At 51.2% G+C, this 12,292-nt stretch overlaps 6 protein-coding genes across 6 annotated transcripts; 3 read left to right on the forward strand and 3 right to left on the reverse strand.

Moving 5' to 3' along the window:
* Positions 1-464: 464 nt before the first annotated feature.
* On the reverse strand, positions 465-2,363 carry BDQ94DRAFT_183308 (MFS transporter; the record flags this gene model as incomplete). Its single annotated transcript, XM_026774375.1, has 4 exons — positions 1,991-2,363; positions 929-1,915; positions 752-883; positions 465-702 (listed from the first exon to the last, which is right to left on the reverse strand). The coding sequence occupies exons 1-4, from the start codon at positions 2,311-2,313 to the stop codon at positions 465-467; spliced, it is 1,680 nt and encodes a 559-aa protein (XP_026621667.1). The 5' UTR covers positions 2,314-2,363.
* A 796-nt stretch (positions 2,364-3,159) lies between these two features.
* BDQ94DRAFT_183310 (uncharacterized protein) lies at positions 3,160-4,364 on the forward strand (the record flags this gene model as incomplete). The annotated part of the gene is made up of 2 exons (XM_026774376.1): positions 3,160-3,497; positions 3,551-4,364. The coding sequence occupies 2 exons, from the start codon at positions 3,160-3,162 to the stop codon at positions 4,362-4,364; spliced, it is 1,152 nt and encodes a 383-aa protein (XP_026621668.1).
* Positions 4,365-5,428: 1,064 nt separating this feature from the next.
* BDQ94DRAFT_183312 (uncharacterized protein) lies at positions 5,429-7,333 on the forward strand (the record flags this gene model as incomplete). The annotated part of the gene is made up of 5 exons (XM_026774377.1): positions 5,429-5,626; positions 5,681-5,728; positions 5,778-6,078; positions 6,126-6,412; positions 6,466-7,333. The coding sequence occupies 5 exons, from the start codon at positions 5,429-5,431 to the stop codon at positions 7,096-7,098; spliced, it is 1,467 nt and encodes a 488-aa protein (XP_026621669.1). The 3' UTR covers positions 7,099-7,333.
* Positions 7,334-7,405: 72 nt separating this feature from the next.
* Positions 7,406-7,796, reverse strand: BDQ94DRAFT_151694 (uncharacterized protein). The gene has a single exon (XM_026767799.1). It carries the CDS (start codon positions 7,614-7,616, stop codon positions 7,410-7,412), a length of 207 nt encoding a protein of 68 aa, XP_026621670.1. The 5' UTR covers positions 7,617-7,796; the 3' UTR covers positions 7,406-7,409.
* Positions 7,732-9,645, forward strand: BDQ94DRAFT_174517 (ankyrin repeat domain-containing protein; the record flags this gene model as incomplete). Its single annotated transcript, XM_026772365.1, has 1 exon — positions 7,732-9,645. The coding sequence occupies one exon, from the start codon at positions 7,732-7,734 to the stop codon at positions 9,643-9,645; it is 1,914 nt and encodes a 637-aa protein (XP_026621671.1).
* A 495-nt stretch (positions 9,646-10,140) lies between these two features.
* Positions 10,141-12,210, reverse strand: BDQ94DRAFT_183318 (putative aquaglyceroporin). Its single transcript, XM_026774378.1, has 4 exons — positions 11,928-12,210; positions 11,244-11,881; positions 10,644-11,185; positions 10,141-10,587 (listed from the first exon to the last, which is right to left on the reverse strand). The coding sequence occupies exons 1-4, from the start codon at positions 11,965-11,967 to the stop codon at positions 10,275-10,277; spliced, it is 1,533 nt and encodes a 510-aa protein (XP_026621672.1). The 5' UTR covers positions 11,968-12,210; the 3' UTR covers positions 10,141-10,274.
* Positions 12,211-12,292: the final 82 nt, after the last annotated feature.

Genomic DNA, 12,292 nt, shown 5'->3' on the forward strand with positions numbered 1-12,292 from the left:
GGGAAAAAAAGGGTCCCCGCGGAAACCCCGGGTTTTATCTGTCCGGGACTTCAGCTGGAACATGACTGGCAGATAAACCGCAACGAAAAAAATTTACATTAGCGAGCGATAAGCAGCAGGCCTCCGTCATAAAAATTGACTCGCAGTTTCCAATCCTTCGCCAGAATTTCTGAACGCGGACAGCTTGGCAGCTTGGCAGAGCCAGTACCGAGAGTCATTCCGTGGATGGCGCCCTTGGCAGCACCAGCACGAGGCAATCACCGGCAAGCCCGAAGAAGGCCCCAGCGGATATCCGCGACTCACAGCGTCCAGTCACCAAATGCTTATCAGTCAGAACCAGATGGCTCCCTTGGCACTCTTGGCTTCATTTGTCATCTTCCTTCAACTGATGTACGGCTATCTGGGATAAGATGTATATGGTATCTATCTATCTACTTACCTTACGGGCTGTGTTGAGACCCTGACTAGGCTGACTTTTCCTGGAACACCGCCGCCGCCGGGGCAAACTTGCTCCTCCGCCGTAAGGCGGGTCCAAACATGATGAACCCCACGGGAATCGGGATCATAATCGCCGCCAGACACCCCAGCAATGTGCCCGCCCACTGCACCCCCAGATTGACAAACATCTGTCGCGCAAAGAGAGGGAAGCATGCCCCGACTGCAGACCGCAGGATGGTGTTGGCGGCAAAGACCGAGGCGGCGCTGTTCGGTCAGAAGCTTTCAATGATTTGCGTCATGAGAAGGAGCTTACAACTGCAGATACGAATCGATCAGGTAGTTGAAACACTGCAGAAAGATGCAGTAGATGCCGAACCCCGTGAACAGCCCGGACGCTGTCGGGGCCATCCAATGGATCGACCGCGTCCATCCGGTCCAGCCATACCTATTCAGATCAGCCAGATACTCACCCAGCAGAAAGGCACCTTACCAGAAGAGTCCAATGGTGAAAGAGATGCCCCCCACAATGGCCGGGGGTAACCGCCACTCAGGGATGGGAATGTCGTTATTCGCCCTCAACTTCTTGGTATACGAGCCCTGACTCGACAAGACAAACACCCCTCCCAGAATCTCCCCAATGATCAGCCCAATAAACGGTAGACTGCCCACCCCAAGATTCATCCCATGAATATCCTGAAACACCACCGGATACGCCGCCAGCAAAGCATACATGAGCCCATATATGAACGACATGTACAGCGTGACCAGGAACACAATCGGCTCCGTAAGCAACATCCGAAACGGCCGACTAAAATTCACCGTAATCAGCTCCCGAAAATCAACCTCCACCTCATCCTGCTTAGCATGAATCCCCCAATTTCGTGTCTGTCTCCTCACCGTCGCCGCCTTAGCCATCAACAGCGCCGGCGCATACGTCTCCTTGTAAAACAACAACAACAGCGCCGACCCCAAAAACCCCATGATCGCCGCAATATACATCGTCCACCTCCACCCCAGATAACTCATCACGATGAAACCCCCCGTAAACGGCGACGCAAATGGCCCCACAAACACCGCCATGGCAAACATCGCGATCGCAATCCCCCGCGTCCGGTTATTGTAGATATCCGAAAACGCCGCCGGCACAATCGACAACGGACTCGCCGCGAACAACCCAGCAAAGAACCGCGTCAGCATGATGGTCTGCACATCCTTGGCTGTCGCCGTCGCCACAGTAAAGATACTATACCCAAATACCCCAGCCGTGATGGGCCACCGCCGCCCAGACAGCTCCGACGCAGGCGCCCAGAACGTCGGCCCCGCCGCGAACCCAAGTACATACAACGTCACACCGAGCGTCGCGACCTCGGTGCTGATTCCATAGTGAAGACTGATTGCCCCAACCGTTGAAGAGAATATCGCGCTAGCGAACGACGCAGTAAACGTCACGTAAGCTAGGATGCCTGATAGGAGGATCCTATATTATTCCATTCCCATGTCAGCGTATATTCACCAAATCCCTCTATATATACATAGATAGCAAAATACACACTTCGTCCCAATCGGCCAATTATGCGGATGCATCGGATCCCCCTCACCCGTAAACTCGACTACATAGCGATCCGGATCCGGTAGTGACGGGGGAAACTCTTTCCCCCCACCCATAGGTAGCCATTCATCCCGGGGAGTCTGAGGCGCCTTGGACCCGACGGTGGATTCGTGCGTTAGACGGAGGGTCTCGATGCGCGAGACCTCGATGTTGGTTTGCGGCCGGCTTAGGGTTCGGGTTTCGGAGGTGCGGACGGGCTCGAAGCTCGCGTGGGCGGTTGGGATGTTGGATAGGGAGGAGGTGCTGGAGGGGGATGGAGAGGGCATTTTGGTGGAGATGGATGATACAGAAGGGGGCTTTTGTGTAGAGATGGCATTGTTGGAGTGGTAGATGGGGTGTATTTATTGTTGTTGGTGGTGGTTAGAAGAGTGATGGTGTCATGGGGAGGGCGATCCATGGTTGGGAGGGTAGGGGTTCGGTGGTCGGCGGATGTGAGGTTAACGGGGTAGCTGGGTTGCTTGGATGATGTAGATAAAGGAACGGGTAGAGCGGGAAGGGAGATTGGGTTTGACGGTTTACTGATGGGGTGGTTTGCTCCGGAGGTTGTTTGTCTTTGTTTTGAGGTGAGTAGTTGGTATGGGTTTGTGGTGTGTAAGTCTCATCATGGAGGATATTGTTGATGAGGGAATGCGCAGATGCAGTCGTGTTTCTATTTATACAGGGTAGGTTTTCTTTGTGTCGGAGGATGATGATAAGCATTTCGATATTGATTAAGCTGTTTATTGACTCGTAACAGCTAGAAACAGAGTCATTGATCGCAATTAAGATAGTGTCGCGAAGCATAGTATATAGGGTCGGAATCCGGCATTGACCACTACTAAAAGTATGATTGTAGATCAATTCATAAGTGACCTACTGCTTATCCTCCATCATAAAACTTAGCCACCTTGGTTGGACAGAGTTGAGACAATGTAATACACTGCCATGTGAAGCCCCGGATTTGGCTCCCGATGACAGCCTCGGTAGACGCAGATCTACGATCGGCTGCTCGCAACGGCTGCCCTTTCGGTCTGCGATCTACATGTTGTACATATTAATAACAGTATCACTATAAGCATATAAGAACAACGAGATCCTCCGTTTATTTCAGGCATATCAACACCCACAGCATCATGTCTGTCAAATTGATCCTTCCCGCCCTCAGCCTCTTCACCCTCTATGCCATCTGGTACTACGCCGACGCCAATGGCCTCCTCGAACTAGCCAGAGAGAGCATCGAGCGCAAAACACTCCCAGGCAGCGATGCACCTCTGCGAACCGTCTACACTGGCTTCCCTCAACTGGACCACTTGCTCACCACCCTAACCACCTTTTTCTGGCCCACCACCGATGGAAGCCACCCTGCCTTGACCCTCCACACCCTCGGATTCGCAGGAACATTTGGCTCCGCTTGGATCCTGATAACCCTAGAGTCATGGCGGCAAGGCAATGCCTGGACACTAGCAGCATTGTATGTCCACCTCCATCTACCTATATGTACCGAGCTAACTTCCTCACCACCAGTCCCCTAGTATTCGGTCTCTCCGCCCAAACCCTAACGTTCGCCTTCGCAGCACCTCTCTACTGCGCCCTACAACTCACCACCTCCATAACCTCCACCTCCCCCACAGCAACTAACATCTACATCCCCAAAACTATCCTCACTACTCTCCCCCTGATCTTCACCCTCTCCTACATCCTCCCAAGCGCCCTGATGGTCCTGCCCCTCTCCTCAACCATAACAACCGACCTAAAGCAACTCTTCATCGCCCTCTGGCAACCATTCCCAGCATACATCTCCATCCTCCTCACCCTTTCCCACACCCTCTTCTCCCCATTCACATCTACCCCTAAACCAACCCAAAAGAACCACAACCTCTCCTCCCTACGCTTTATCTACGCCTTCACCTTCTTCCACTCCCTCATCTCCCATCTCGTCACCCTTACTGTCTCACTATCTACCCTCCTTGCACCTTCTATCCTCTCCCCGGAATACCGTACCTCCCTGCATCCCAGTATTGTGTTTGGGATCCCCACGCCGTGGACATCGCCTGTTATACAGGTGGCTAGTATTGCGGACGGGGTGCATGCGTTCCTGAGATGGGATTACTTGATTGGGTCGGCAGGGATGGTGGTTTGGGCGTGGAGGCTATACGGGAATGCGGTGAAGATGGACAAAGGTGGTGCAATGGGGTGGTGTGAATGGGTGTCGTTAGTGGTGAGAGTGGGGTTGTTGGGGGTTGTTGCTGGGCCCGTAGGGGCGGCGGTGGTACTGGTTTGGGGGAGGGAGGAGAGGGGTTTCGGGAGGGGGGAGAAGGGGGGTGAGAAAAGGAGTTAAATGGGTTGAGATGAGATGATGGAGATGGTAGAGGTGGTGGAAGTGGCGGGTGAGATTGAAATTGGAGATGTACTTCTAAGTGGATGGTTGGAATGGCGGACTGGAAGTTGTACACGTTGGCCCTGTGGTCGATGTAGGGTTGGGGATTGTGCTGTTTCTCATTGTCTAGGTTCTGTGGCTAGCAATTAGTGGCCCTTGCAGAGTGCATAAATGGTCATATGGTGGCTTTATCGTCCTATATTGGAGCGCCATATGGTGGTTATGTCTGCAACCGCGAAGCAATATCAACACCATGGTGTCTGATTATGCAGTGTTGAGTGGGATAGAACGTTGAACAGCCACATAAGCAAGAGACTGTACACAGACATAAAGACATACCGATCTCCTAAGATAGTATAGCCTATTGCGCAAAGCATGTTGAACCATGTCGGGGCAGATGGTTGGTGAAACCGTGCAACAGACTCGGATGGCTGCAGGAAACAGTGCACAAGCGTTGGATGTCTTTCACCCTCCAACTGCAGACTAGATCATTTACTTCCCAAGTAAGCCATTCCAAAGATGGATATAGTGAATGATCAATCTCAGAATGAAATTGCACGTGCGCATAAGTGCAGTATGGCAGCATGAATCCTTCACATTATACCCCAAAGGGTATAGTCTCCAACCCCGCGCCAGCACAGCTCCTCCACCGCCTGCCAGAAACAGACAACCGCTTATCGATAAGCGCAGGTACCGCAGCGGGTAAGCGACGGCCAACACAACAAAACGAAACTAGATTCCAACTAGTTCCGCTGCTTGCTTCTCTTCCTCTTTTCTCTCGCCGACACTTGCCCATTCCTTTGGAGCCTTCACCACCTACCTATCATTACCTTTCCTTCCTCGTCTGTGGGTGAATGCGAGTCGACCTATCCATTCTTATCTTTAGGGATACGCAGCCACCCACCCATGGTGGTCTCCGCAAATCCCTCGACGGTATTCCTTAGCGACAGTGTTCCATTCAAGAAAAACAAGATAAACAGACAACCTTATTCCTTCAACATTAGTACATACTCCAATCAAACAATATGCTTGGCGACTCCGAGATCCTCGCCTTAGATAGCAATCTTTCAACCATCGTGCAGCAGAACCAGCAACACCATGCCGATGTCCAGAATCTCCTGGAAAAGTTCCGCCAGCTCTTAGAGAACTATAATAACCTCAAAAGCGACTATGAGGAGGAAAAGGAAGCTAGAGAGAAGTACAAGCGCATGGCTAGGGGACAGGTACGCAGAATGATCCGCCAGTACGTACCTTGTCCAGGTCTGACGGTGACTTAGGAGCGGAATCCTTTCGTGCTGGTCCTCGTCGATGGAGATGGCTATCTCGTAGGTAATCCCGGACTCTCGTCAAAGGCCATGGTTAACTCCAGCGTAGTTTAAAGAGCATCTCCTGAAAGCTGGAGCCGATGGTGGCATTACGGCTGCCCGGATTCTTAACGATTCCATACGCGAATTGCTCCACGATCGACTCGGCCACCAGGCTGACCAATGCCGTGTTATGGTACGCATTTATGCAAACGTGCTGGGACTGTCAAAGTCATTAGCCCGCTCCGGCATTGTGGGACAGGAAGCCCGCTCTCTGTCGCCCTTTACGGCAAGCTTCACCCGGGCCGAGGATCTCTTTGATTTCGTGGATGCGGGCGATAAGAAAGAGGGAGCCGACTATAAGATTAGGGGTATGAATAACTATATGTGTCGGAGGGTTTTGAGCTGACTTCAGTAGAAATGTTCCGCTTGTTTGCCGATAATAGCCAGTGCAAACACATCTTTTTCGCTGGTTGTCATGACTCCGGTTATTCTAATCTACTGACACCTTATCGTGGCCGGACTGATCGCATCACTCTCCTCAAAGCTGCCAACTTTCACAGCGAATATGAAAGATTAGGCCTCCCGGTGCGGGAGCTTCCCGCCCTCTTCATGTCTACACCTATTGGTGGAACTGGGAGCCCCTCTAACCATACGCCTTCGTTGTCCACATCCTCTAGACCAATTTGTAAACACTTTCAAAAGGTGTGTGTAGAAATCCATGTGCCATCGTTTGCATGTAAACTAATGTTCTCCAGGGTATTTGCCGATACGGTAACACCTGCAACAAAGCCCACATACCGCAGGGTCAACAACTCTCTAGATCCGACAATACCCCCTCTCCTCCAGGAAGGGAATCTCCTACGAGTGCACGCACTCAAGAGTTTTATGCCTCACAACTTGTCACCCACCTCGATCCTATGTGGCAAGATTATATCCCCATAAACTTGGCCGGAGATCGCATTGACACATACTGTCCGATCCCTGCCCACGATGCGTGGGAAGTCTATACTCGCCGCGCCAAAATCCATAAGCCGTGCAACAATTTCCATCTCGGTGGCGAATGCAGCAATATAAGCTGTGAATACGATCACGGCCGTCTCGATCCAAGCTCGCTGGATGTTATGAAATATATCCTCCGCCAGCACCCATGTCAGACGGGCCCGTCGTGCCGATCTACCAAATGCTTCCTCGGCCATCTCTGTCAGAAAGAGGGATGCCGGGGCCTCAAGCCGTGCCGCTTTAACCGACACGCACACACACTCGATTTGCATATTGCAAAATACACGCCGTCCATCAAAAAGGAGACTGGTCACTCGCGTGCTGAAAGCGCCGAGGGGACATATCTACCAGATACTCCCGAAGAGCCGCAGGGCCTAATCGTATTGTGAACGTCCAGTAGGACTATACTCATGGCCAACACATACTATTAAACTGCCTTATATTGAGACAGACAGACATGTGGCAGGTTAGGACTGGACAAATGGTTATGATTCAAGAGGAAAAAAGATGATATAAAAAGGGGGCACACAGGAAGGAAAAAAGCAAATGGTTTATATTGAAAACATGATACGGGTTAAGGCTATCACTTAACCTCGCCCAAGGCGCGCAATAGTTACTGACGAGAATGACTGAATCTATATGAAAGTTTCTCAGCCCATTTCCTAACAGTACGTCTCACTTAGGACATGCATATGACCGGTCAGTTCCATTCAATACTGGTAAGCCCCATCCAAGGCTCGGTTGATCCCTCACTCTCCTTCAAAGAAAGCCACCAGCAGATCGGTAGATAGCGACAGCAGCATGTGGGAAGAACCGATGCCAGGATGGCAAATACCATCTCACCAAAGGTATCAGAAAGTATATAAGCCCCAATGGCAGGTGCATCCATTGCTTTTCTCTCCACCATCAGTCACGAAAACATCGATCCTACTGATATATCTTCTCTCAGCTACAGTAAAACCACAGTAACTCTGAACCAAACCAAAAAAAATAAAGAAAAATTGATTTTCAACTCAGCAATCATGAGTGAGCAAGAGAATCCTATCATCCTTCACTGCATTTATTGCAACCATGAACACCCTGAGCTCGATGGGGATGCTCTCTACGAGCACATTGAACAGAATCTCGATGACCTTAATAAACGTTTCAGGGAAAGAAGAGCCCTCAACGAGGAGCATCATACGATCATCGACTGCCCAATGTGGCCTGGTTGCCGTCACAGGCCTCTGAACTCTCTAGAGGGGGACGGCCATGCAATTAGCTGGACATACGTGGAAATAGCATATGACACGATGGGGGACCATAAGGAATTTATTTCTTGCGAATTATGCGGCACCCGTCATGTCATATTGACTGGACAATTCCTCGAAATTCACATCCGCGATTGCCATAGCTTAGTGTTCGAGATTCCCATGGTTGCGCACCCTTCGCCATCTGAACTAACTGAACTCCCACCGTCAACGATGTCTGGATCTGACCCCATGGAGCCCGAAGCAGCAGAGGAGTCTCAGGTGGACGTGTCTGAAGCTGATGTAGTTGAAGCGGAGGATGCTAGGGCGCAGGGGTCCGCAGAGGAGGCCGCCGCCGAAGCCGAGTACGACTCCGAAGAGGAAGAACCCGAAGACCTACCTCATGACCTCGGACCATTCCGCACGAGTCTCGAGCAAGCACTTTCGAATAACATCTTGACTGTCGAGAACTTCGCACAGGTTATATGCACCATATGCCGTGATCATAGAGTTCCCGTCAAACACCTTCCCCGGCTCAATTTCTATAACGCTCTTCGAGCCAGGCTTGCTCCGCTTCTAGATCAATTGATGTACAATCCCAGGGTCCACAACAATAATCGAGTGACCGCCCAATATGCCACGCGCAGAATCCAAGGGACCACCATTGGCGAAGCTATCCTTGAAAACAAAGTCAGACCGATCCAGGTTCTCTGTGATCTAGGGTTCCGCATCAACGATATTATGCACAGCAACCTGACCGTGCTGGGTGCGGCCATCCTACGCCAGCAAAGCAAAATCGCCCAATACCTCCTGAACCCTGAATTCAAGGAAAAGTACGGCGTCGACCCTTTCCGTCCCGTAACTCTGGACACTAGATTTGCAGACAGCACCACTCCGATTGCCCTATGCGTGAACAGATATGAGTACGGGGTCCTAAAAACCATCCTCAGCTACGAGACACCCCCGAACGTCATGCGAACCGAAGACGTAAATCAGCTCTTCCGATCGCAGCTATGGAACCGCCTTAGCCATATAGTCCACGACCAATACTTCAGGGACGCCATCTTCGCGGCACGCAACGCTCCCATCTCCCCGATCCACTGCGCTGTTGTCAACCCTGACCTTTTCGTCCTGCGAAACCTCGTCTGGGTCCGAGCAGATCACCCAAACATACTCCCCGATTTAGCCGATCACATCAACGCCGAGAACAACACCATAATCCAGAACGCAACCCCTCTCCTTCTCGCCCTCCACCGCCAAAACGCAGAAGCTCTGACTATCCTCCTCAAAACTCCCGGCATCGACCCCTCACGGCCAAACTCCCGCATGCTCACTCCCCTATATTACGCTGCCCGCATAGCTAATCTCGAACTAGCCCGCATCCTAATAGAGTACCGTGCTGATCCGAGAGTTGTCACAGCCATGGGCACGCCGCTTCATGCACTGGTGCATACGTATAGGGAAGCCAAGGAACGGCGCATGGCTGAGAACCCCCAGGAGTGGGCATTCCTCAAAGAAAAGCTTGCACGGCTTCAGCTTCTTTTCTTGGAGAGTGGCGTCGACCCAGATGCTAGGCCTGATGGGGCTGATGCCATGGGCAGGACGGCTGGCGAGGAGGCTGAGCTCGTGGAGTATTGGGAGTTTTCGAATGTGCTTGTTGCGTTTAGAAATGCTGCTGCTGCTCCTGCTCCTGCTGCGGCAGCGTGAGATGGGTGTTGATATTCAATACCGTAGTACCTTGCTTGCGTAGGGAAAAACAAAAATCAAATATCATATCTTGTCCTCAATTCAATTGGCGGACAACTTTTGCTTTGAGATCGCTAGAAATAAAACAAAAACACGTTGCTTGATCATACTTCCTCTGATATATTTCGAACTGTAGTCACCTGATCCGGCTTTAATATGTCCCTGAGTAAACACCATCCCTATTGTCTAGCTTTTAGCTAACGAGGCAGTGAAACCTCTTGATTCTCCTTTGAGAGGTAGTTTAGATCTCCGCTATGCATCTCATTTAGTCAATACGGAAGAATGTCATTATTGCATTACGTACCTAGCCTCAGATATTGTCGGTATGCATTGCCCGATGAGGTCCTGAGACAGGGACGTCCTATTATGCCGTTCATATGCGGATGAGATGTGCGATATTACCATACTTATCACTCTAAAATCAAATGTAAATAAGCCTAAATATAATCTACAAAACCAGGCAACATTGAAAATAAAAGACTTTTCTATAACTCCAAATGCAAATAAAAGGAACTCCAGGCTAAATCGACGCCACGTACACTGCATGCTCAACCCCAAGACCACATCATAATACACACAACTTCACAAAATCAATCCTGGTTCTCCTCAACTGCCCTCTCAATATCACCGATCTTCCTCCTCCCAAAACGCAACTTACTCCTGAGGTTCTTCTCCTTGATCAGCAGTGCGCGCTTGCGTCTCCTCGGCGGGTAATTGATCGGGCTTTCGCCACCAGTGAACACCACTAAATCGTAGATGAACGCCCCGAACAATCCTCCGAAGATGTCGGCGACCCAAGGGCCCCAGATCCACCAGGCATGGTACTCTTTGAAGAGGTGTCCGCCCCACCCGGCCATTACGGCGACGAGCCGGGGGCCGAAGTCGCGGGGGCCGTTGAATGCTCTTGGTAATTATTAGTCGTCGGGGCTTCTGGGGTGGGGGAAGAAGGGTGTACGTACCCGCCTGTGTTATATCCTAGGGCAAGGACTAATACGGTGATCAGTATGCCGATGATGAATGCTTGCATTCCTGCTCCTGGGGGAGCATTGGTGTCGTCACCCAAGGCCATGATGGTTCCGACGAGGATAGCGGTGCCTAGGAACTCATTGAAGAATGCAGTAGCTGGACTGACAAATTGTTTTGGTAGAGTTAGAAATGCTTGGCTAGCTGTTGTTTCGCTTTGTGGGAGGTTGGTCTCGACGGAGAGGTTGACGATGGCGTCGTGGTAAATGGCGTAGGCGAATCCGCCGGCAGTGATGGCGCCGATCAGCTGAGCGAGGATGTAGATAACACATCGGCGGGCGGGAAATCCTCGCCAGAGCGACATGGAGATTGTGATGGCGGGATTGAGGTGGCCACCGGAGATGCCACCGACAATGTAGATGCCGATCATAAAGCTGAAGCCCCAGCAGGCACTTTGGGTCATCCATGAGCCGGCTTGGCCGTCCGATGTGTAGGTTGCCAACCCGCCGCAAAGACCGAGAGTGATGGCTATGGTTGTCTGGTGATTGTGTGTTAGTTGGGCTGTATTAGAATAGATAGTCCAAGTGAATACTCACCCCCAACCACTCGCCCAATGGCTCCCTCAGATAATATCGAATCTTGGACCACTTGTTGAAAAATCCCATCTCATTCTGGGGCTCTTCGCCATTCTCTCTAGCTTCATCCGTCTTCGGAATATCCGTGGGCGGCTCTTCTGACGCTGGAGGCGGGCGTTCTCGTCCATCCTCGTCTCTTTCTTCCTTTCGATCCTCCGGCAAGGCTCCATACCGCATTCCGTCTCGGACAACATGGGGCAGCGGCTGCGCTAGACTCCAGACAGGCTTGTCCCCTTGCATGTTTCCATACTGAGGATTAAATGACTGATACTCCGGATGCATGTAGGCGCCCTGTTGAGGTAGTGGTCCATAATACGCATTCGGACCTGCCAGGGAGAACTGTGCTTGACTCCCATAGCTTTGGTTCCTCAGGGTAGCGGGAGGCTGGCTTCGATAACTCTGATTTTGGGATACGCCAGTGCGATGACTGGCATGGCTTTTGTTTCGCGAGAAATTTGTGCGCTGAGTTCCGTGACTTTTGTTGCGAGAGACGCCCCTCCTGGAGGTCTCTTCGATTGGCTCATCATCGTCTTCGACCTTGGAAGATCCTCCCTCCGTTGTGTCAGACGATCGATAGCCTCTCGATTCGGTGTCGACCTCTACGAGCTGTTAGCGGGAAACATTACTTATTCCATTTACACTTACGATCGAGCTCTTTGTTGAGAGACCTAATCGGGTGCACCATGGCAGGAAGATAAGCAGTCGGGATTTGTACAATGGCAGTCGACTAGCTTGCTGTAGGAGAATATGGATATCTTATACTTGGGTGGTTTCGTTGGGGTTATATCGTATGTTTCGCCAAGATTGCGTCACAGAAGGTTGACAAGGAACGACCGACTGCAACCATTGGTGGGTTCACACCCAAACCCTCGATTCTTCCACGCCACACCTAGCCCTTTGGCAGATTCTGCACGTTTCATCCATAGTTCCAGCTGATAGATCTAGTCTGGGTCTAGGTAAGGTAGGTGGAAATATCCTCTCGAGATTGATACCAGCAAAATTCAGCCGCG

This window comes from Aspergillus welwitschiae, assembly GCF_003344945.1.
Source record: "Aspergillus welwitschiae strain CBS 139.54b unplaced genomic scaffold BDQ94scaffold_43, whole genome shotgun sequence".
Taxonomy (NCBI): Eukaryota; Fungi; Ascomycota; class Eurotiomycetes; order Eurotiales; family Aspergillaceae; genus Aspergillus; species Aspergillus welwitschiae.

Excerpts from the sequence above, each read along its gene's own strand:
- BDQ94DRAFT_183318 (XM_026774378.1), bottom strand. The coding sequence starts at position 11,967 with ATGGTGCACCCGATTAGGTCTCTCAACAAAGAGCTCGATC. Across the intron at positions 11,882-11,927 it reads TCTCAACAAAGAGCTCGATC|AGGTCGACACCGAATCGAGA; the intron begins GTAAGTGTAAAT and ends AACAGCTCGTAG. Across the intron at positions 11,186-11,243 it reads CATTGGGCGAGTGGTTGGGG|ACAACCATAGCCATCACTCT; the intron begins GTGAGTATTCAC and ends CACAATCACCAG.
- BDQ94DRAFT_151694 (XM_026767799.1), bottom strand. The coding sequence starts at position 7,616 with ATGGTGGAGAGAAAAGCAATGGATGCACCTGCCATTGGGGCTTATATA.